The sequence below is a fragment of the Penicillium hordei genome (assembly GCF_028827395.1).
Source record: "Penicillium hordei strain IBT 12815 chromosome Unknown utg000006l_segment0_segment0, whole genome shotgun sequence".
NCBI classification, from domain to species: domain Eukaryota; kingdom Fungi; phylum Ascomycota; class Eurotiomycetes; order Eurotiales; family Aspergillaceae; genus Penicillium; species Penicillium hordei.
The window spans coordinates 3,152,170-3,175,675 of record NW_026623147.1 but is presented as its reverse complement, the minus strand read 5'-3'; the positions used below and the strand labels follow the sequence as shown (position 1 = coordinate 3,175,675).

General features: G+C 48.3%; 9 protein-coding genes across 9 annotated transcripts; 3 read left to right on the top strand and 6 right to left on the bottom strand.

Moving 5' to 3' along the window:
- Window positions 1-652: 652 nt before the first annotated feature.
- Window positions 653-1,506, top strand: N7537_011827 (uncharacterized protein; the record flags this gene model as incomplete). Its single annotated transcript, XM_056902881.1, has 2 exons — window positions 653-1,265; window positions 1,334-1,506. The coding sequence occupies 2 exons, from the start codon at window positions 653-655 to the stop codon at window positions 1,504-1,506; spliced, it is 786 nt and encodes a 261-aa protein (XP_056748168.1).
- A 2,669-nt stretch (window positions 1,507-4,175) lies between these two features.
- On the bottom strand, window positions 4,176-7,053 carry N7537_011826 (ABC transporter ABCE; the record flags this gene model as incomplete). Its single annotated transcript, XM_056902880.1, has 7 exons — window positions 4,176-4,817; window positions 4,860-5,960; window positions 6,027-6,123; window positions 6,176-6,337; window positions 6,394-6,815; window positions 6,907-6,972; window positions 7,034-7,053. The coding sequence occupies 7 exons, from the start codon at window positions 7,051-7,053 to the stop codon at window positions 4,541-4,543; spliced, it is 2,145 nt and encodes a 714-aa protein (XP_056748167.1). The 3' UTR covers window positions 4,176-4,540.
- A 1,067-nt stretch (window positions 7,054-8,120) lies between these two features.
- On the top strand, window positions 8,121-12,658 carry N7537_011825 (chromatin-remodeling ATPase CHD1; the record flags this gene model as incomplete). The annotated part of the gene is made up of 2 exons (XM_056902879.1): window positions 8,121-12,481; window positions 12,535-12,658. 2 exons carry the CDS (start codon window positions 8,121-8,123, stop codon window positions 12,656-12,658), a joined length of 4,485 nt encoding a protein of 1,494 aa, XP_056748166.1.
- A 1,292-nt stretch (window positions 12,659-13,950) lies between these two features.
- On the bottom strand, window positions 13,951-15,207 carry N7537_011824 (C2H2-type zinc finger protein; the record flags this gene model as incomplete). The annotated part of the gene is made up of 2 exons (XM_056902878.1): window positions 13,951-14,582; window positions 14,661-15,207. The coding sequence occupies 2 exons, from the start codon at window positions 15,205-15,207 to the stop codon at window positions 13,951-13,953; spliced, it is 1,179 nt and encodes a 392-aa protein (XP_056748165.1).
- Window positions 15,208-15,282: 75 nt separating this feature from the next.
- N7537_011823 (uncharacterized protein) lies at window positions 15,283-15,537 on the top strand (the record flags this gene model as incomplete). Its single annotated transcript, XM_056902877.1, has 2 exons — window positions 15,283-15,430; window positions 15,500-15,537. Coding segments are annotated over 2 exons (186 nt in total), but the record flags the coding sequence as incomplete, so codon positions are not given.
- Window positions 15,538-15,801: 264 nt separating this feature from the next.
- On the bottom strand, window positions 15,802-16,899 carry N7537_011822 (aldo/keto reductase family protein; the record flags this gene model as incomplete). The annotated part of the gene is made up of 3 exons (XM_056902876.1): window positions 15,802-16,282; window positions 16,357-16,789; window positions 16,848-16,899. The coding sequence occupies 3 exons, from the start codon at window positions 16,897-16,899 to the stop codon at window positions 15,802-15,804; spliced, it is 966 nt and encodes a 321-aa protein (XP_056748163.1).
- Window positions 16,900-18,561: 1,662 nt separating this feature from the next.
- On the bottom strand, window positions 18,562-19,194 carry N7537_011821 (uncharacterized protein; the record flags this gene model as incomplete). The annotated part of the gene is made up of 2 exons (XM_056902875.1): window positions 18,562-18,987; window positions 19,048-19,194. The coding sequence occupies 2 exons, from the start codon at window positions 19,192-19,194 to the stop codon at window positions 18,562-18,564; spliced, it is 573 nt and encodes a 190-aa protein (XP_056748162.1).
- Window positions 19,195-19,945: 751 nt separating this feature from the next.
- N7537_011820 (uncharacterized protein) lies at window positions 19,946-21,117 on the bottom strand (the record flags this gene model as incomplete). Its single annotated transcript, XM_056902874.1, has 4 exons — window positions 19,946-19,984; window positions 20,054-20,146; window positions 20,198-20,412; window positions 20,490-21,117. The coding sequence occupies 4 exons, from the start codon at window positions 21,115-21,117 to the stop codon at window positions 19,946-19,948; spliced, it is 975 nt and encodes a 324-aa protein (XP_056748161.1).
- Window positions 21,118-22,044: 927 nt separating this feature from the next.
- On the bottom strand, window positions 22,045-23,368 carry N7537_011819 (uncharacterized protein; the record flags this gene model as incomplete). The annotated part of the gene is made up of 4 exons (XM_056902873.1): window positions 22,045-22,107; window positions 22,167-22,952; window positions 23,019-23,165; window positions 23,225-23,368. The coding sequence occupies 4 exons, from the start codon at window positions 23,366-23,368 to the stop codon at window positions 22,045-22,047; spliced, it is 1,140 nt and encodes a 379-aa protein (XP_056748160.1).
- Window positions 23,369-23,506: the final 138 nt, after the last annotated feature.

Here is a 23,506-nt window from a genome sequence, read left to right as displayed (position 1 = left end):
TGATTTACGTGATACCAAACCGATTGTACATTAGATCTGACTACAGACCTCAAAATGACATTTTATTAAGACAATCCATGGATCCATGGATACCAAGTAGTTAGTAATACATTCAACCTCGGAGGTTGGGGTTTGAGGTTGCCAAGAAATTGCACCATTCCAAGGAATTGGCCTTCGAGATAGTCAACGGTTTAAGGCTCACAGTAGATGTTTCAGGAATCTCTAAGAATAACTGAGAACCGAATGCAATCCTTTAATCCTTTGAGAATAGATTGGGTGCCAATAGTAGACCTAACAGGCCTAATCAGCCCAATAGACCCAATAGACCCCCCCGAAAGGAACAGTAACTGCCTAACTCTAAATCTCAAATTCGCCCACATTGCGTGCACTGTCTTGTCTAGCACACAATCCCTGTGGAATGTGGTACAGCGTCCGTATAGCGGTCAGAGGATTCTATATCTATATAAACCGTCTACAAATATCTTTTGGATATGGCGTATATCGTATAAATTTTTGTCTATATAAAACTCAGATTCGCCTCCTTCCGAATTTTTGCCGATAATATTTCTTCCGCTACTTGGCTTCAATTTCCTACTTCTCTCAAATTTGGATTCTTTTCAGTCATAAACTAGATCCACAAAGACCTTGGAACATGACGTTTACTATAGATAACCCGGTCCTCGGCAACCCAGCCCCTAGCAATGCGGTCCCAGCTACCAAAAGCCTCCCAGACAAGGGCAAAGACCAAAAAGTCCCAAACTTGACTCAACTCGTGCATCATAGCCATGTCACTACAGCGTTCGATCCCTTGAGATTCGAAGCTGCCGCCTCATTGCAATTGCAATTGCAGCTCGAGAAGCAATATCCAGACACAGAAACAGACACGCGACTCATTGCATCGCCCTACAACAGCGTCCCCCATCTGCTGGATATTTCTGCACTGGAAAGACAAGACCGACTCTTCGCATTGGCATTGGCATATCTCAAGCCTATCCGCGACGACTATGCCACCGCTGAATACACCGAATCATTCAATTGGACGGAGGTGTATGATTTGTTGAGAACTTTCTCACAAGCAGAGAACCACGCATGGAAATCGCAGTCGTATTACGTTGTCATCTTCCGGTCAGTCCTGTTACCGGATATCGATTCGGACCGTCTTTATGACCTTGATGCGCATTCGCACCAGGAGGCCATTGCCAGCGGGGGATTGTTGAAGTATTGGTTTGGTGCGAAGAATGATAAGCATCGGAATTTGGCGACTTGTGAGTATTTGACTATTCTATCCCTGGTTCTTTTTTTTCTTCTGACTATAGCTAATCAATTCAAACAGGCATCTGGCGCAATCGAAATGATGCGAGACTTGGTGGTCGTGGACCTTGGCATGCTCAAGCGAGAGCGGCTGCTACAGTCATGTATGAGGAGATTAAGTTCACTACGCTGAGGTTGGATATTGAGGATGGAGTGCAGTCTTGGAAGTTGAGTGATTGGAAGGAAGATGCATAAAGAGCATTGGCATTAGCAAGATTCGATTGTTGCATTTGACTGGAGTCTACGGAGTAGGATGGCATAGTATTATGGGCTTGTACATCTTTCTCTCTTCGTGCATTGCGTTTTATATAGAGTTTTGTGACAACCACCCGGTGTGTTTACACTAAGGTAGTACGCCTTTCTAAGTGCCTTGCATTACTTTGCAAACTTCCTATACCCACCTACTTCCTCTCAGACCAGTATCATGTTGGATAAAATTAGATGAGAGTCCCTAGAAAGCATAGAGACAAGCCAGATCCAGGATGAAAACTGCCGGCTTGCATGTGGGTTTGTGTACTAAAAGTACTAAGCCCAACGCATAAAGCGTTGAGCTTAATCTCCCTAGTCCAACCCTCCCGAAGTGAGTATACTGATTATCGACCGATAAAATGAGTAGAAGTGCATAGACAATAGGAGGAAGGTGAAGTTGGTCTATCTATTGGTGAGCGCTTCTGCATACCCACTGCGCTAAGGAATTGAGTTTCTTTAAAATTTCTTTCGCCTCTTTGTCTAAATTGTTGGGAGCTCTTAGGCCTCGTAGGATCAGGACCTTGTGCTCAGTTGACTTCTTCTTCCCTTCTCTCTCTTCCCCTCTCGTCCGTACATTCCCATTGATAGCGATTACCACCATCTTTTACCTTTAGGATCTGAACTAGAAACACTAGCAAAGAACCAATAGTAATTTGCCTTTATAGGTACCTGCCACCTCTACGAACCCTCCGCAAGGTTTATGTCGGTAAACACGCCGAGATTACAATACCAAACTCAGAACCCCCGGGGAGGGTCTATGCTCATAAGACGAACATGGTATACCGGGCAATATAGAAGTAGAACTCTATTCTAGGTTAGAATACTAGCTATGTTGTATCAGCTTACCCCTCCCCCCGATCTTGCTTGTGTGGTATTCGCCTCTTTATCAACTTGGTGCTTAAGGAGGTTGCAGTGGCTGTGGTGGGTGTCTCTTTACCCCTAGATGGCTCTGTTTCTTTTTTCCCACGAAGCTATATAAATAACTCCATGGTAGACTGCGAGACTACTCTCTCCTTTAGCAATATAGCGATCACTTCTGGCTCCACACACTGTCTACGTATTACCTGTTTATATGCATTATAATTTCAGCACTAAAAAGACATCTCAGCCATGCAAAGCCAAACTATTCATATATATTGAGGTTCTAGAAATGGGTTTATAATAAGGCGTATCTTGTTCCGTACCTACATCATTTCGTCTTCAACACGTGAGATCATCTACCCGACTCTTGAGTGGTTGTCATTCACTTAATAAGATTCCGAAAGTCTTGCATGTGAAAAGAACACCGTTAGGTGTCTGCGCTTAGTGATCGCTATAAATATTGTCTTCCTCTTTCCTCACTTAATCTTCTCCCTCTTCCACCCTCCCTTCTTTCGGCCCTTCTTTCCTAGGCCCATGGTGACTATCGCCACAAGTAAGTGATTGAAATTAAAATAAGACCTCGTTGACTAAATTCATCACTAGAGCGCTGACTCACCCTAGTTGAAGTGCCCACTGGAGAATCACCCCCAGGAGAACACCGCTGAGGCGCAATGCTACTTTATTGAGGTTGAGCATCTCACCAAGGAGTTCCATCCCGTATCTGAGAAATTCCCCCAGCACTTTCAGAACTTCGGTGATAAGAACACAGGTACCTTTATACCCTTGGGACACACCCACTGACTAGTTCGTCGCTAGGGCCAAGTCCTTCGATATCAACGTCGGTACGAAAAATCCAGCACATGCACCAAGGCCGATGACATGAAGATACTTTGTTCATCCTCTTGGTTCTTCTAGTTTCCAGCCTCCGTATAATATTTTGCACATCAATCGAGAAGAGGAGAAATGACCAATGTTCTGTCCCCGACCTCAGCCGTGTCCCAAATAAAGAGAGCGGCCTAGATGACCTTGAGCATTATCGGAACCCCTGCCCATATGGGCGTCCAGCTGACGTTTTGACTACCAGGGCATGTGCTTTAATTCTGACTTTAGAGAAGATATTCGACTATTGGGTGGACGCTAGCCTCATACAACCATGGAAAGAAACGAGAACGAACTGCGAGATGGCATCTCTCCTCCAAAGTTGACAAAGTGAAGTGGTGGGATATCCGCCCATCCCCTCTATGGGCAACGAGCTGGAGCAGCTCAGTCAGCTCCGCGAAAGAAGGCTCGCACAGCTTTCTGCTTGTACAAGAGTCCGGTTATATGCCTAAGAACTGTTTGATTTTCGGCACTTTATCAACAAGTTGAATTAGTACATGCTCTACCCGAGCCAAAGCCCGTCCTATCTTAGAAAGCGGAAATTTCAGAGATATTATTAATACCTTGCTTTAGAGAGAATGAGATTTGGAGGTCAAAAGAAGTTGACCTTAGGACGAATCAAGGGTTACACATAGAAAAGTCTCTCGCACAGAGTATGTTCTTTTTTTACCGCCTTCGTATATACCTAAAAAGATATATAAAAAGCCTGAGACGAGGCCGCATAAGCGGCCGACTATTGTTTAAAAAGATATTTCTGAGCATCTGCACAACAATGGGTTGAAAACTATCTACCTACACGACGTAGAGGCAATGAACCTGGTAGCTTTTCAGCAGTCACCTATTCCATGCCATCCCCGGTCTGAAAACAACCTTATCACCAATCCATTCCGACGCGACATCCATCTTCAAATCATAAAATTCATGGAAGAGCTTTTTTTTGGAACCCAAACCCTCCAACCTAATGCAAACATAAGAACTCCGTTGGAACAATAAGCCATGCCGAACCCAATCCACCATTAAAATTTAACAGGTGTTAGTGGAAGATCTGTAGACATGTGTTCCCAACCGGGGGCTGATGACTCCGGATTTGATATACAAACCCAGAGCAAATCAAGGCAGGTCGCAAGGCGAATAACGATATAGGCATTTGTTGATAGACTGATGAATGGCAACAGGTCGCAGAAGTAAATGAGCGTACTAGACCAAGGATAGCAGGGGGTGTGAAGCAAGTCACTACCGTTTAGTCGGGGTCACTGTTGCCATTTAAATCGTCATCATCGCCATCGTCGTCCGAGAGACCGTCATCGGCACCGGAAGAGGGCCCGGCGCGGTGACGGAATCCCTTGCCCTGAACCGCCGAGGCTCTGCATACGCCTGGGATCCCCATTAACCACATGATCTTCCAATCGCCTCGGCGCCTGTTGCGCCGCTGCTCATAGTCGCGGCCATCGTGTTTGTGACGGCGGCGACGATGCTCGTTGTGGACGCCCTTTTCAGTTCTCTTCTTCCAAGAAGTACTGTTGAATATAGTTAGCACAGCATTTATAAATGGAACTGACAGCATCCATAGATGAAGTAGAAAACTTACGAAGTTGCCTGCCAGCTTCTGCTCCTGGTCCATTTGACTGTTGTACTTGTTGATACGGGGGCGGTAGCTGTTGGGGTCACGACGGAAAGTGACATCCAAGCTCTTCAAGAACCGGTTGCAACCACCGACCAAAGACTCGGGCGTCTGGGCACGAGCGTCCACGGATGGCTGGCCGTCAAAGACAATGACACGATCAGCCAGGTAGGTGGCCATGATGAAATCGTGCTCGACGATGAAAGCGGTCTTCTTGGTGTGCATAATGAAACGCTTGATGACACGAGCAGCGACAATACGCTGCTCGGAGTCCAGGTAGGCACTGGGCTCGTCAATCAGGTAGATATCAGCGGGCATACCCAGAGCCAAGACAATAGCGACACGCTGCAATTCACCACCGGACAGGTTCTGAACCTCCTGGTCGATGAAGTCATCCATCTTCAAGGGCTTGTAGACATCGGTCTGGAATTGAGGAGACAGGAAAGCAGTCTTGATACGCTTGAAGAAGAGTTGGCGGACGGTACCCGTGAACTTGGGGGTAATCTTCTGGGGCTTCATGCTGATGTTCATCTTAGGGACAGAGATGAGGCCGTCGGGCTTCAATGCACCAGCAAGCATCTTACAGAAAGTGGTCTTTCCAGTTCCGTTCTCACCCATCATGACGACAATTTCGGAGTCGGTGAACTTTCCGGCATCAACCTTCAGGTGGAAGTCACCCAGAGTCTTCTCCATCGCGGGATAGGCGAAGGCACGATCCTTGTCCGCAATGAACTCCTCGCCGGCTTCAGCAAGACGGAAGGTGAGAGATTCCTCACGGAATCGCAGGTTCTCAGTAGGGATGTGACCGTCCAAGAAGATGTTGATACCCTCACGGACGGAAGAAGGCAGAGTGACGACACCGTAGACAGCAGGACGACCATACAACACGCAAATGAAGTCGGACAAGTAATCGAGGACGGACAAATCGTGCTCGACAACGATGACATAGTCATCGGGGCGGAGGAGGCTGCGGATTGTACGGGCAGCAGCCAGACGCTGCTTAACATCGAGATATGAGGAAGGTTCGTCGAACATGTACCTATATCAATCAGTATTAGTAACGGACGGGACTATATGACATGGATATAATGAAGGAAGAACATACACGTCGGCCTTCTGCACGCAAACCAGACCAATGGCAAAACGCTGAAGCTCACCACCGGAAAGGTGACCGATATCACGTTGCGCAACTTGTCTCAACTCTGGACGAATATTAGCAACTGAATTCCGAAATATTGGAGTACGGAAACGCACCGAGAACTTCCATGATATCCTCCTCGTTACCTAGCGCAGCGCGCGCCGAGATGAGCTGCTGAACCTGCTGAATAGGTCCCTTCACAGCACGGGGAATCTGATCGACATATTGAGGCTTCACAACTGCCTTCAGGTTGTCTTCCAGAATCTTGGTGAAGTAGTCTATCACAGTTAGCAACGTCAAATAGAAACCGTCGCACTTGGGGTACGCTGCTTACTCTGTAAATCGGAACCACGGAAATACTTCAGGATCTCCTCCCAGTCAGGAGGGTTGTCATAACGACCGAGGTTAGGCTTCAGCTTGCCACTGAGAATCTTCAACGCGGTACTCTTTCCAATACCGTTTGTTCCAACCAGACCGAGAACCTGACCGGGACGGGGCATGGGAAGTCGGTGAAGCTTGAAGCTGTTGGCCGAGTAGCGGTGGGTGACTTGGGTCTCGAGGTTGGTGGGCAAATTGATGATGTGAATGGCTCCGAATGGGCACTTCTTGGGACAAATACCACAACCAATGCACAGGCGCTCGGAGATGAAGGCGATCTTCGAACTCGGATCGACTTCAATGCAAAGCTTGCCAGTGCGGACCACAGGGCAAGACTTCTTGCACTCTTGACGACATTTCTGTAACTGATTAGTCTCCCTGAGCACCATGAAATATCATATCGAATCGCGTACCTTCGGTTTGCACTGTAAAGTTGGAAAGATGTGGTGTGAGCCAGACATTCATGAACCGGGGAGAAAATCCTATTAGTGGGGGTATTTCGCGACGAACCTTGTCACTGTTGATGATCGCAATACTATAGAGAGAAATATATCATTAGCAAGTGATATGGCACCTTATAGTCTCCAGAAACATACCGAGTAAGCTTGTCAGACATGGTGGCGGATGTGGTTCAAAGAAACCGTGTATGAAGCGGAGTGAAAAAAAAAGAATCAGCACCAAGTGGAGGAGGGGTCGAGGGTTGGAATTGGCCGAATAAGTGCTGTCGCAGGTAAATGAACTGGGCTCAGCAGAAGCACCAAGTATCTCTGCGCAGACTCGATTAGAAATAAGACAGGAAGAGACACTACTATCAACGAACGAGGGGCGGCAGAATTGAATGCACTTTGCTTTCTGTGGGCTGTGATGCCTTAGGCCACAGCTGCGTCACTTATTTATCAAGGCGGTGATTGGCTGTTGGCCTGGGCTCGGATTGGTGGTTTATCCGAGGTCCGCAAGCCACGTGATGAGACGCCGTGTCAGGCGCCAAGCGAATACGCTAGTCCCAATAAGGTCAAGCTCTCTTAATGCCTGATGGATCAGGTGTCTACTTTCTCTGCAAACCAAACCGAAGCAAACCCTCCAGTCAGTCCCCATCTCTTAGTTCTTCCAAGTCTCTCGTCTCCTCCTCCCCCAAGATTCCAGCTTCACGCCTCCCCCCACCATTTACTTTCCCACATTGATCGACAGATCCCCCGCTTTCGGGGTCACCACGCTATGGAGTGTAAGTGATATAATCTTTTCCTCAAGCACAGACGTGCCGACCGAAGCCTTCGCCGCGGTACTTCTCCGCGCTTGTCGACCCACTGCACGAATCGTTGAATACCTCCATTCTGTTCCGATCGGGACAGTTTTCAACTGTCATCGATCAAGCAGTGCGTCATTGCATCCTCCGAGTCTGGTTGTGTGTATCAATCTGTCCATTGCTTTGGCTTCCAGCCTGGCCGCGTCCATCCCACCCGTTATCAAAAAACATACTCTTTCATCAAAGTCAATATCCTGTTCCATTCTGCTAGCTTTTAGGCTCTATTTGACCGCAATTTGGGTCGCGTGCCATTGTTTTACCCATCCCTGTCTCTTTCATACCTCTCCTAGCCTAAATCGAGCTTCAATGCTGACTGCCCCTCGGTAATAGCCTCTGGCATGGTGATCCCATCTGCTCAGGAACATCCTTCTACCTCGACGATGTCTAATGGCTACCCTATTTCACCCGTTGCCGACGATACCCACACGGATGGCGATGCGGTAACCCAACATGAACGCAGTCCGTCCGAACCCATGCAGTCCCACCCCGTCTCCGAGTCCTCCCCCGAACCCGATGCCGCGGACGACTCATATGACGGCGCGTCTGCCGATTCAGATGCGGAGGATGAGGACGCAGCGGAGGACAACAGCGATTATGACGCCAACATATACAGCCGTGAAAACTCTTCATCCCCTCACCCCGACCGCGGTGCGAAGCGCAAATCGTCACCGGTTAGCGAAACCGATCTGATTAGACAAAATCCCGATCTGTATGGACTTCGACGAAGTGGTCGTGCTCGCACGACACGCCATGTCGCCGACTCATCTGATTCAGACTCAGATGATGTTGCACCTCGCACCAAGCGTCGGCGCAAAGATCCATCCCAACAACCATCTAAGGCATCCCGATCAGCTACTGTGTCGTCACTATCCGAGTCGGACAGTGATGAGTATGGTGGAAAGAGTGCTCGTGCTAGCAAAGCGAGAAGGCGACGCCTGCAACAAACTGCTAGCTATGAACCTTCAATGAACGAGGTTCGCTTCTCAACGCGAACTGCGAAGAAGGTGTCAAATTACAACGAGGATGACGAGGAAGATGAAGCCATGTTTGAAGAAGACCCAGAAGATCTTCCACCGAACTACTGGGCGGAGAGTTACGTGGAGGACACCCGCCCTGCTGTCGATGTCGTCCTGAATCACCGCCTCAAGGAGGGCATCGACCCAAAATCTGATAATCTCGACCGCAATGACTTTGAGTTTTGTATCAAGTGGCAGGACAAATCACACTATCATGCTACATGGGAAAGCAATGAATCTATATCCAACTTCCGCAGCACGCGGCGCGTGGATAATTATGTTCGGAAGGTGCTCAATGAGGATATTCGGTTGCAGTATAGTGTCGACGCCCCTCCTGAAGACCGCGAAAAGTGGAATCTCGACCGTGAACGAGACGTCGAGGCCATAGAGGATTACAAAAATGTTGAACGAGTCATCGGTGTACGTGATGGTGATGATGGCGCCACGGAATACCTTGTCAAATGGAAACGTCTCTTCTACGATTCCAGCACTTGGGAACCCGAAGAGCTGGTTAGTGAAATCGCACAGCGTGAGATTGACCGGTTCTTGGACCGCACTGCTCGCCAACCCATCTCCGACAAGAACGAGATGAATGTTGCCACGCGTAAATCTTTCGAACCCATCCACGGCACCCCTAGCTTCTTGCAGAATGGAGAGCTTAAGGACTTCCAAGTCAAAGGTCTAAACTTCTTGGCTTTCAACTGGGTCAGAGGTCGCAATGTGGTTTTGGCAGATGAGATGGGTCTCGGAAAGACAGTACAAACCGTTTCATTCATCAACTGGATGCGTCATGTCAGGCGGCAGCAAGGGCCATTCATTGTTATCGTTCCCCTGTCTACTATGCCAGCATGGGCTGATACCTTCGATCACTGGACACCGGACCTGAACTACGTTGTTTACAACGGTAGTGAAAAGGCGCGCTCCGTTTTGCGCGATTATGAATTGATGGTCGATGGGAATCCCAAACGTCCAAAGTTCCACGTTCTGCTGACAACTTACGAGTATGCAATGAATGATTCACCGTTCCTCGGTCAATTCAAGTGGCAATTCATGGCAGTGGATGAGGCACACCGTCTCAAAAATCGCGACTCACAACTTTACATCAAGTTGTTCGAATGGAAATGCCAGGCACGCCTCTTGATCACCGGTACCCCAATCCAAAACAACCTTGCTGAGCTTTCAGCACTAATGGATTTCCTCAATCCGGGCCTCATTGAAGTCGACGTCGACATGGATTTGAATGCCGAAGCAGCATCTCAAAAACTTGCGGAATTAACAACTGCCATTCAGCCTTACATGTTGCGGCGTACCAAGTCCAAGGTTGAGTCAGATCTTCCGCCGAAAACCGAGAAGATCATTCGAGTAGAGCTCTCTGATGTCCAATTGGAATACTACAAGAACATCCTGACGAAAAACTACGCTGCGCTAAATGACGGGAACAAGGGAATGAAGCAGTCTCTTCTAAACATCATGATGGAATTGAAAAAGGCTAGCAACCACCCATTTATGTTCCCCAATGCAGAAGCAAAGATTCTGGAAGGCAGTAGTCGTCGAGAAGATATCCTTCGAGCCATGATCACCAGCAGTGGAAAGATGATGCTTCTGGATCAACTCCTCCGTAAGTTGAGCGTTGATGGGCACCGAGTTTTGATCTTCTGTCAGATGGTTGGTATGCTTAACATCCTGAGTGAGTATATGGAGTACCGTGGTTACAAATATCAACGGCTTGATGGAACTATCCCATCCGCCGCCCGTCGCTTGGCAATTGAGCATTACAACGCTCCTGGTAGCACCGACTTTGCATTCCTTCTCTCAACCCGCGCAGGTGGTCTCGGTATCAACCTTATGACTGCAGACACTGTCGTTCTGTTCGATTCGGATTGGAACCCCCAGGCTGATTTGCAGGCTATGGCGCGTGCTCATCGAATCGGCCAAACACGACCCGTAAGCGTTTATCGCCTTGTCTCAAAGGACACGATCGAGGAAGAAGTCATCGAACGAGCTCGGAACAAGCTCTTGCTCGAGTTCATCACCATCCAGCGTGGTGTCACAGACAAGGAAGCCTCGGAGATGCAAAACAAGATGGCTCGCGTGGTTGCCGAGCCTAATTCCACGGACGATATCTCTCGGATCCTCAAACGCCGCGGTCAGAAGATGTTCGAGCAAACCGACAACCAGAAGAAACTGGAGCAGCTTGATATCGATTCCGTCCTTGCAAACGCAGAATTACACCAAACGGAAGAGGCCGAGCAAATCCAAGCCGACGGTGGTGAGGAATTTTTGAAAGCATTCGACTTCGTCGACATTAAAGTTGACGATCTCACCTGGGACGATATCATTCCTAAGGAACAGCTCGAAGTGCTCAAGGCCGAGGAAAAGCGCAAAGATGATGACCATTATCTTGCTGAAGTCATTGAGCAAAACAGACCCCGCAAGCGTCACGCCCCCGCGGACACGACAGATTCACGAGAGGAACGCAAGGCGAAACGCCTCGCAAGGGCTCAAGTCAACATCGATGATGGCGAGGAAGAGAGTACCTCATTGGATCCCAAGCGCCCCCTGGGGGAAAAAGAATACCGTGCGCTTTCTCGAGCTTTCCTTCGCTACGGCGATCTGGATGACTCTGAAGACCTCATCCTCGAGGATGCCAGGTTACAAACTCGCGATCGGGGCACCGTTCGTGACGCTCTTCATGAAATTACCGACAAGGCAAACTCGCTTGTCCAGGCAAGTCTGGATCAATTAGAGGCTATGAAACAATCAGGTAGGAACCCGACGAAGAAAGAGCAGAAGGCCGTATTGTTCGACCACCACGGTGTCAAGCGACTCAACGCATGGACTATCGTGGAGCGTCCACCGGATATGCGCCTTATCCGAAGCATCATCAAAGCATTGCCTGATTTCAAAACATTCCGGCTCCCCGAGGCTACCAAATTGGCGGACTACAGCTGCCAGTGGGGCGCACGTGAAGACGGAATGCTTCTTGTGGGTATCGCACGCCATGGGTTTGGTGCGTGGACCCAGATTCGCGATGACACTGAGCTTGGCCTCGGTGATAAATTCTTCCTCGAGGAACACCGAGTGGAGCGAAAGACACAACGCCTGCAGACCGAGGAGAAGGCAACAAAATCACCCGGCGCTGTCCACCTTGTTCGACGAGCTGAATACCTCATGTCTGTTTTGAGAAACAAGTTCAATAACAACGCTACAGCAAGAAGGGCAGTCGACAACCACCACCGCAACAATAAGCGTGGCTCACGGGTTTCCGGTAGTGGCAGTGTCTCTGCCTCTCCGGCGCCCTCCAGTTCTCGCAGGCCTGAGAATCCCCGCAAGGGCCACCGTGAATCTGATCGATCACGGCCCCGCCCCCACACGCATGGCAGCCGGGAGGGAGACCGTCATAGTACTCCTAGCCATGACTCTCGTCCCCGGTCTGGTCTTGATATTGATCGTCCACGCCATCGTCTATCTGACGCCTCTAATGACGAGCTTCGCCGCCGCAAAGGTCATGAGAACGGCGGTTCTAATAAAGAAGACATGGCGTTCATGTTTTTCAAGCCTATTGTTGCCAATTTGAAGCAAGTGTCAATGATCACTGCCAAAAATTACCCAAGCAAGAATGAGCGGGCCCAAAAACTCCGTCTTACCCTTGTGAAGATTGGAGAATTCATTCGCAATACTCTGGAGGGCTCGCAATCGATGCCCTCCTTAGAGGTCCGACTATGGTAAGTTCTCTCTTCTGTCACGTTTATCTTTCACGTTCTGACTTGACTGCCAGGGATTACGTTTCACTCAACTACTGGCCAAACAAAGACGCTAGTGGTGCTAAGTTGCAGCAGATGTTCAATAAGGTCATGGAAGCCAGTAAAGCTTCCAAGGCCTCTAATGGCAGCTCGACTTGAGTTCCGTATCTCATGGGCACAATGGGTACAGGTGTTCTTTGTTTCAGTTCAACTTCACTTTAGCACGGTTTGACGACATGCATGTTCAGCGTTTCTGATATCAGATATCTACCTATCATTTTTCATTTTTGTTCTTTTTGATGATAGACACTCAGCGTATCTCTTTGCAATCTCTGCTCCCTCTCCTCCCTCTACAATGTTCCCGCTCCAAGTTTTGGACTACTTTATTCCGGTATTCTTTCATTGGACTCGAGGTTTTGCAGTCATTGTTATTGTCATCTTTCGACATCTTGCACAATTCCTTGGGCTGTCCTCATCATAGTGACCTCCATCTCTCTCTTTTGCTCTTTGTTCGTTGAAGGTACATATGAATGCAACTTGTTGCACGGCATTGCGAATGGCGTCGACTTCTTTGCGTGAGCCCCAAAAGCACAGAAAGAAGAATTTTCAAAATGAGCATGACCTACGGTCTTGGATGATCACTGCATGGCGTGTTTGGGGGCTTCTTTCCTTTATCTTTTCCAACGTTTTCCAGTGGGGGAGTTTTGGACTGGCTCTCCATGGTCTTTTTTCTCCCTGGATTGAGCCAATCGTATCATATCCCCTTTGCTTTAGTTTGCTTTTTCTTGTATGTCGTGAGCATACCAGGACTCTTCCTATGGAGGCATCCGTAATCAAGGGCAGTTTGTTTTCTTTCTCACCACATGTATCTTATGGAGTGGCTGCCATGGCGTCGACTGATTTCTTAATCCTTCTGTGATCATTCAGTGGGAGCGTGTTATTTAACATCCCTCGCTTTTTATTTTCGGTTTGAAACAACGTAAGGCAAGGGCCTTTTGCCTTGAGTATGAGTTATCCATTTAAGCTTACAACTACAAAAATAGTCGGCCGCTCATGTGGTCTTTGTCCGAGACGCCGTAAGACTAATAATCTAACGACATCATATGTAAGGACACTCAAATGTGGTTTTAGATGGACGTGAAGGCGTGTGCAGAGGCCTGTAAGCCATACCAAAAAAGGTAATAAACAAATAAAAAAGACTATTCATACATTCCGTTGCAAGATACCACTCTTCTGCCTGGATTTGAAAATACAAAAAAAAAAAAAAAAAAAAAAACACAACTCACCAACACCATGCACGCCGGGATATGAGGGGACGACAAATGAAACGGTAACTGGAAAGTGACGCAGAACAGAGACGAAGCTAATCGAGCATTGCCTCAGAAGGTTGAGGAGAAAAGGAGGAGCAAAGTAGGAGAAGGGTAAAGAAGGGAAAAAAAGAAATATGCCAGCTAAGTGCTGCCCTCGATAGTCGGCATCTCTGCCGACTTGACCAGCTGGTCCTGTTGATTTTGGAACTGCTGCTGCTGCTGTTGCAGCTTTTCAAGACTGGTTGTTAGGTGTGCGGGTGGTACCGAGCCAACCATTGCACTGAACAGCCCAATCTCGGCGTCAATGAGGTCGTCAAAGATAGCCTCCTTCTCGCGCCATGCGCGCTCGCGCTGTGGGCGAATTGTCTCCCACTCGCCTTGTAGCTGTGTAGCCTCCTTGCTAGCCCACGCGATCTGTCGACGGAGAAGACGGTAGAGTTCGCGCGGGGGTAGGGCGAGCTCCCGTTCGTCGAAGTCGAGCTCCGGGCCAAACTCTGGCATCAAGGTCTCTTCGGGATCATGTATGTCGGTTGTGACGGGGTGTGGAACAATGGTGATTGCTTCGGTGTGTGGCTCGGACTCGGTTCCCGGCTCCCTGGGTTGGGTCAGCTTCAGGCGGATGCGTTGCAGCTTCGACACTGGGGTGCCGGTGGTGCTGCCCGGGGTGCCGTGGACTTTTGAGATGGAGTCAATTGGGCGCATGGTGTCAGTTTCGTGAACAGACCGCATGTGCTTGGTCAGGGCGTCGGAGCGGGTGAAGTTGCGGTCACATTCTGTAGTTCATTGTTAGTACTCGAGATCTATCAACATCATACCCCATTTCGAGGGGTCGAGTCTGGGTCACAACGTACCGGGTAGAGTGCAGTAGAATGGCTTCTCGCGGGTGTGACTTCTCATATGTGCGCGAAGGGCATAGGCACTAGCATGGGTTTGACCTTTGCGGGTGCAGTCGTTCCACTCGCACGAGTACCGCTTCTGTCGGCTCCCGATGTGCTCGTTGTGGAGGTGCTGCACCAACCCATCCATGTTGCCGAGGTCACCAGCGCTACATCCATCCCATCGGCAGATAGTGACCTGGTCAGTACTCTGGCCACTATAGTCATCTTCTTGATTGGTGCCAAGGAGGCTAAGGATGCTGGGGGAGTTGGGGATATCGCCAGAGCTATCGGAGGAGATCGAGGCAGTCGGGGATGGAGGTGGGTGGATTTCGTCTTGAATAGAGGAAAGAGGAGTCTGGCGGTCCCAGGACGCGATACCGGTGCGACGACGCTTGGAGGGTGGCAAGTTGGACATCGAGGGTGAATGCGCGCGGCTTTCATGTTTCATGGATTCATGATCTGAAGTCTCGAGGGATCCCACCGAGGAGAGAGGAGAACCGGGAGAGTCTCGTGAAGCCATTGTGGATGGTATAGCTCGTACCGAAAAAGGAAGTGGCAGCAAACAAATTGGACCCGTCTAGTAGCTATGCCGTAGATGTCGCGCGAGGGGGGCTATCGTATCACATCACGTGTTTCGGCCGAGGAGTATAAGTTGGATCACGTGATTGACTCGGAGCAGGCCACAACTGAACACCCTTCTCTCTCTCTGACTTCCTCCGTTGTTCTTACATGGGATTGTCCATGTCTATTGTCTTTCTCATTCTAATTATCATCTCCCAGGACCCTGTGTTGGTTTATTTATTAATGCACAGACCTCCTCTCCCTATTGGTGGACCGCACTAACCCAATGGTAAGCTTGCCTGTGCCCTTTATGCACACCTACCCGCCCTATACAAGAACATAACATAACACCGAATATCCTCAACTGCCGTACATACTACATGATGATCAGAGTCCAATGAATATGCAATACTGACAATCACCAATTTCATGTGCGATTGTATGTTGACTCTTCTACACTTGATCTGACCTATACAACAAACCATTGGCATACAAACATCTCACATCTGCTATGATCTATTTCTAATAAATCTTAAGATATTTCAGGAAATCTCTAGTACCGAGGCCCAGAAACCGTGTGTTCCTCCAAAATCGCATCGATCTCAGCCATCTCAGAGTCCGTCAGCGCCTGTGCACCACCCATGTTCTGAACCACCTTATCCTTCGTAGTACCACCAGGGATGGGAATAATAGTAGGCATGCCAGGCTTGCCACTCTTGGTCCGGATCCATGCCAATGCAATCTGAGCAGGAGCAGCACCTTTGCGAGTAGCAAGGTCATTGACCTCGTTGATGAGCTTCAGGTTGTGTTTGAAGTTATCTTCCTGGAACCGGGACATGTGGTGGCGAATATCATCGGGGGGGATATCGGCCAGTGAGGTCACAGCTCCGGTCAGAACACCTCGGCCAAGTGGCGAGTAAGCGATGACGGGAATGTCGAGCTCCGCACAGGTTTTGGCAATGTCATTATGGAGAATATCAGTAGACCATAAGGACATTTCAGCCTCGACGGCAGCGATTGGGTGCACCTTGTGTCTAGAGAAGCAGTTAGAGTTGAGTTTGTCCATAGGAAGTCTTCATGAAGACCATAAACAAATAGAGGCACATACGCTCGGCGGATCGTCTCGGCATCAACCTCGCTCAATCCAATTCCTCCAATCTTGCCCTCCTTGACATACTTTGCGAGAACCCTGATGGTCTCCTCAACGGGGTAAGCAGGATCTTGTCGCGCGCATTCGAAAATGTCGATCTTCTTCTTGCCATCAAGCAAACGCAGACATTCGTCCACGCTACGACGGATGTTCTGCTCCGAGCCATCCGGGACAATCTCGCCCTTCTTTAAGCCACCCTTGATGCTGAGAACTACCTTGTCTGCATTCTCAGGGTACTTGGCGAAGTACTTGTTGAGCAGGTGCAGAGAGTTGTACTCCGGAGTGCCATACAACTCGCCAGCGTTCCAGAAGTTGGCACCCAGTTCCAGGGTAGTGTTAAGTGTCTCAAAGCACACCTCATGGGATGGAGGCTGCGCGTTCCAGGTCATTCCTGATTTGATGGTTAGCATAATGTCCACTAATTGTGGTGTTTGCGGGGGGAATCGTACTCATGGTGCCATAGCCAATAGGGCCGACTTCCTTTCCAAGTAGAGAAGGCATTACCAAATATAAAAGGTGAATTTGGAAACTTTAGTGAGATGAGACAGTTGGTTGAATGTCGAACTTGGTGGTGGGTTGGTCTTTTATGGTTTTCAAGATAGTGCCCCGCCGTCGGGTTAGATCGATCGCAGTTAAGGATATTCCCAGTTTGTTACCGCGAGTTTCGTGCGATCACTTAGTCCGTCCAGGTATATCCTCATAATAATGACTTCTAATCCGAACTTCTCGTGTGTTCTCCGGGCATAGCCTGCGGAGTTGTACTGATGTTCGGAGTTAGTGATCGGAAAACGAACGGAGTTAAGGGAGTGTAGCGTTCAACCCCATAAGGGCCGAGTGTTGATGTCTTGTAAGCTGTTATTGCAATTACAGCACGTCGCTCATTGACGGAAAATCGTATAAAGTGGCTACACTGGAATCCTCACCTCGACAATCTTGTTTCTCTTTTCCTGCGGAGCTGCCTACTTCATATAATTTGGCCCGGATGGCCGCAAATTCGAGACTGACCAAAGTCCTGCACTAGACATCAATTTCTTTCTCCGGTAAATATGCCCTTGATTCAAACCATCGAGGCAGGTCTTCTGCTCGGCCAGAGCTTTTAGGCTCCTGGCCGTGCCGTTCGTGGCTGGCTGAGAACAAATATTGGATTTTACTCGGGCTTTTGTGCGAATGGAATTGATAGTCTATTCATCTCGTATATCGCTTGTCTTCAAATCTCAGCACCCGTACCGGTCCATGATGGCCCTAAATGAAGGATCTCGCAAAAATTCTGTTGCGGTTGGTCGTTTTTCTAGGTGGTAGATAAATACTTTCGACATGGTAGATTGTATATGTTGCCGCTCGACCCGGGACGAAAATATAAAATTTTCGCAGCAAGGTCACTGTCTAGATCAGGAGATTGAGACTGATCATACCATGAATCAAGTCCGCTAGGGTGTATGTAGAGACCTTTCTACTGCTCAGGTAGTAGGCCGAAGCATTCAACCATACCACTCACAACTCCACCCTCGAGAAATATGGGAAACGGAGGAAACGTAAGGTAGAGCATAGAGAAAACAGCCATATAGCTCTACATATCGCAAGTAAAACTTGGCTCTTACTTATAAAGTCGATCTAGAGAGCAATAATATATAGGTGGGTAGCCGCGTTAAGTGGTGAGGTCGCCAATTCCCTTCCCTAAACCAAACTTACAGAGATAGCATTCTTCAGTGCGAAAGTCTTCAGAAAATTTGACAGGACTCACAAGCTCGCCCTTTTTCCAGATATCGACAAATGGTATTGTCTGCTTCAAAGGCCAACCGAGTAACTCATATAACTCCTATTTGGCGTTTCTGCCACTAAACTTATCTCCAGGACAGGAACATTGTCTTATAATAACAATAATATAATAATACGTGACTGTAATGTATAGACAGTATCAAGCTGATACCTAGGTAAAGACTCAGAGACCTTTGGGCATAGAGTGGAGCGAGTGGTACTGGCATTAAAGGGAGGTTACGTGACAGCGTATTAGAACGAGTATTTCACAGGTCCGCCGTTTACATCCAACATAGTAGTAGCAAGTATAAAATCAGAAACATGCATAGCCTTTGAAGTTCACATTTTCCAGAATCAACATCAATATCCATCGTTTTTATTCTGTATTCGTAGCGCGAAACATCCTCATCATAGGAAGCCGTCCAATCCAATCTCATCAGAGCTGTCAATCATATTCTTCAATCGATGCTCCAACTCCCGATAAAAAGTATCAAAAGCAACAGGGATATCCTCAGTCGTAATTTTCTTATCCCCATTCCAACCCTGCCCAATCTGGATGTTCTCGATTGGTCTGTTGTTGCTGTGTACGTGTTTCACGGTATGAGTGTAGCCCGCCCCATTGCTGCTATAAGTGGATGTGTAGCCGGTGGAGCTCGAGTAGACAATGTTCGTGGTTTGTGTTGGCTTCATGTTATCCAATTCCTGTTTGGTCTGCACGCTGGCAGTGGGCGTGGAGGTTGGAGTGGATGTTGCGGTTGGGGTTGGGGTTGGCTCTTGCAGGCCCAACCCTTGCAAGAGGTCATGGACGTACTCCTGGGTGTCTGGAATAAGTCTCTGTATTTTTGTTAGTAGTATGTTCTTTCAATGATGGAGTGCCATGCCTGAGTGACTAACCGGTGACCGAGATTCAAGCTTGGAAGCTTGTCCTTTTTCCATCTCTTCAACTGTCTGGTAGATTGGATGCGCATTGACAGTAGAAACTGCCAGCAGTGCCACCATCAGCACTGAGACCCATGATGCCCTTGGAATAAGTTGCGGCATATTGTATGGATTCAAGCGTATGCTGTGATGAAGTGGGTTCTTGAAACGGGGTACTTCTCTACTAATATGGAACAGGTAAATCCCAAGCGTCACGACTATTATAAGATTTAACGCCTAAGAGGCCGATCTGTGACCCTATTTTTAAGACTACCGAAATACCAGTGCCAGCCTTTTATCGTTTGGAATGAGGCTTTACAGTACTTGAATGCTGATATTCATATCCCTGGTGTATCTTCCACTTTTCCCTTGTAGAGCAATTATTGTTTCATCCAGATGAGAGGGCCTGAAGGCACTGTTTGTCTATTAACTTGTTTTGACACTGTATCAAAGTGATACTTTCTTGAGCAAAGCGTTCCTTCGTGGATCTAGGGGCCTGTGTTGATCCCCAACAATGACAGAACACATTCCAGAGACAAATTCTCCTGCGAATCAAGTGCGCCCTTGTTAGATCATAATGATTCTGCCAAGACAAAATGGCTCTGTGAAACTACAATCTAGAGTGACTGGAATGAGGGAGTGATACTGTCTTATGCTTGCATGCTCTCTTGTCTTAACTTGTTCCCTATGCAACTTCAGCCGAATCAGCGCGTTCCTTTTTACAGTCCTCCAAATCCGTACCAAAAATAAAATTACATTGTGATTGGAGGGTTTTATGGACTACTTCAATCTTCAAATGTCCAAGAAACCATTCATAATAAAACAAAAACACTCTTGACTCTGGGCTTGATGTTCGCTCTATTCCAACAATACCCTATACGCCGTCGTTGAACGTATAAAAGTTCATCCATCTCTGTAAAAAAAAGTATAAGTCACTGTCTCTGTTTGCTTAGGTTTCCAGTATATATTCAATAAAACTGACCTCATCATAAGGCTTGGACGAATCGCAGAACCGTAGATCTGTCGCAAGGCGGATGACATTATCCGGATCATTGTTGACAGTGGAAGCATGGATCTTGAGCAAAGGGTCAGTAAAGTCTGACCATGTAAAGAATAAGAAACTTACCATATGAGGCTTGTGCAAAACCGCATCACCCGCCTCATACGCCGACACCATCCATCGTCGACCATGCTCCCGAGCAAACTCAGTCGGGAACTCTGAGAGCAGGCCCGTAGACATCATGTTGGAGTTGAAAGCCGACTTAGCCTCTTCATCGGTCAGCCCAGCCTGCTTCGCTTTGGTATAGAAGGCTTCTTCCATTTCAATTCCAATTTTGTCACCTGTTGTGCAAACCCAATTAGTATACAAGTTCCTTTTTCCAAAATACCTTAACCGAAGACAGGGGTAAAAAACAAACCATTTTCCAAGTAGATCAATCCACCCCCATTGAGCTTGATATCTCCTATCGGGACCCAAGCAGTGATACTCGTCGGATCTCCATACCGGAGGAAGATCTGATCGTAGTGCACACCAATCGGTTTTGATCCAGGGAGATTGTTCCTAAGGAGCGTACGACGCAAGCTCAATGTATTCTTTCCCCAATCCGAGAAGCGCGCAATAAAATCATACAGCGCGGGATGGTTACAGAATTTCTTCGCGTACCAATCCTGGTAGTGTGCATCGAGAGCAAGATCAACAAAAGCCGCTGCTCGCTCACCACCGGGCTTGCCGTTCCCGCCAATGTGTCCTGCTCCAATACCAGGGTAATCTAAATGGTTCTTGGCGGGGTCGAAGACACCTTCGACGGGTGCTGTGCCGGGCTTCAGGACTCCTGTTGATTCCAGGGAGGAGAAGTATGCATCGCGGGCGGCGAGAACGTCCTCGCGGGGGAGGATTCCTTTTAGTAAGAGGTAGCCGTCCTCGTCGTATCGTTTGCGGAGCTCTTCTAGGGGGAGGGTAGGTTCTGAGGGGCGGAGGAGGGTGGCATTCTCTGATGTCAAGGGGCCGTCATTGACAGCGAGGTTGTCTACTTGGATGCCGACCATGTTGGGTGTGGTGAGGAAGTTTAATTCAAATACTCAGACAAGTCGGGCGGTGCCATCTTATATTCCTCGTGCGCCGGTAGTCCGTGGTCATGGAGGGGTATACTATGAGTATCACGTAGTGAAAACATCCAACCAGAATGCAAATAAATCAATGCTAACACTGATACCCCACATAGTTTGATTGTACGACTGCATTGATGTCAGAAGGCTTGGAGATGCAATAGTAAAGAGTAATATTCCCCGTGGTCGGGGGAGGAGCTCATTACCCTTTTTGACGATATGTGGAGGCGCCAATGTTCATCCGCGGGGGAAATCGCTCTTTTGTGTGTTCTCCCATGACACGGGTAAATCGTACATCGACCACATCGATCCATGGATGTCACATCATATGGCACATCCAGCCGAACAGCTAATATCTATTCTATCGATTTCCCATCCTCACAGTGGACTAAGACAACCCCGTTTTCTTACTTATTTACCATTCGCAAGGGTGATGGTGAATTACGGCCGCCCATCAAAAGACTGCTTCCCGTGCCGAAATCGGAAGCTCCCTCCTGAACCATGAACGAAAAGCGGCATGCTAAAAATGATTGCGAAACATTTTCATTGGTATATTGGGGGAATTGGTAGATCGTAGATAATGTTACGTATTTAGGGAATAGGTTAATAAGCCCTGAAGTAATGGTCTCGTACTTGAGTCATTCTTTCGCGTTTAAACTCAATGTATATATATACATCGGGCTAGTTTTCTCGGATATCAAAATAGATGTCGGATCACCCTCGGCATAGTGCTCGAAAAGCTTCATCAATAGTGGCTCCAACCTTCTCTCACTTTTTGATTTTTCCCCTGTTTACCGTACCCCATACCTTCAAAGTCTCTGCCAGTTCCAACAAAAAAAGGTTCCACGGAGTATTAGGAATTACTCGCTATGCTAGCGTTCTGTCGAGAAGCTCAGCTGCGCCAAATTGTTGGTTAGTCGAATCGAACACCTGGGACTCCGGTTAGTACTCTGTAGCCATCGCGGATAGCTATTAAGTAACTTCCGTACCGCATACAGTCCCTGCAAGAAGGTATCGCCCAAGATATCAAACTCAAGATCTCCCCGCGATTGAAATCCGCCATAAAGATATCCTGGTTTGGACCGATGGTTACAAAATCCCAAGGCATGTTTATGGACTGCGATATGATGGCAGCCGACCCCCAGTCGCACTACGGGCAAATTAGAAGTGGGGATGTCCGCTGGAAACAGATAACCGCGCGCTTCGGAATCGTAATAACTTCCCGGAATGGAATTATACAAGGCTCGAAGCAGCTGGTCATCGACGAGGGCTAGGGGGCCGACTGTGTCAACAATGGCAGCGTTCTCGGGAGGACGTTCAAGTTGAGTATCGTTAATCAGGGCAGTGGTGGATGGGAACATCCACCGGTCACCACAGAGTGGGGCATATCGGATGGGTGTTTCTGCGCTCGCCAGAGTGGGTGTATGGATAAAGCCAAAGGTGAAGAAGCTGACTTTCTGTTCCGGATCATTAGGGACTCGCCAATTGCCAAATTTGGCCGTGAACACGCCAGCTTTGCTAGCGACGGGGCTCCTCGGGGCGAGCCCTAGATACCCCATTCCGTGGTATTGGGATTCTCGATCATTCGGAGGTATTAGCTTGAAACCAAAATTGGACAATGTGACACCATTTATTTGTAGTAGATCCGCACCGTGTAAGGGATCTCTCGAACCACTAATCCCCGGGGCAAATGTAGTGGAATTTGACGGAACAAAAGCGGCGAGGTCAACCGGACTAGGTATAGGGCTACCTTCGCCAGAGGATGTGGCCGTGATCTGGTGATGACCGATGGCTCAGTCCCTTCAATGAAATCTCCGCATCGGACTCAGAATTTGACGTACCACCTGACTGTCACTCCTTATCACATCGAAGTCTAGATGTAGTAGTTGGGCCGGTGTTCCCAAAATGACAGGGCATGTGTAGTGTGTATCGTTCTGAAAGTCGGCATCGGATGCCACATTTGTATTAGTTCTCTGACCAGCGATTATCTAGTAGGCAGCATCATTGTTAGACAACAAGATATATGAACTCGTGGTAGCGAGATTACCCGAGGCTTCGCTTCTGACGGCTCGATGTCAAGGCCCGTCAGAGAAGATGTGAATCCCCATCGTCGATGAGCTGACGCATAGGATGCCGGCCCCGAGCGTAAATAGTCGGAATTGTGTTTTCTAATCACCCGTTGGTGCTCCATTATAATGAGTTGAACAAAGAATGAAGACACTGTAAATGCGTACTATCGTGGAAACGAGGATTTTATATCACGTCCCCGTTGATTCCGGGCGGGGGTTGGGCAGAAGTCAGGTAACCCCTCAAGGGAAAGTCTATTGGG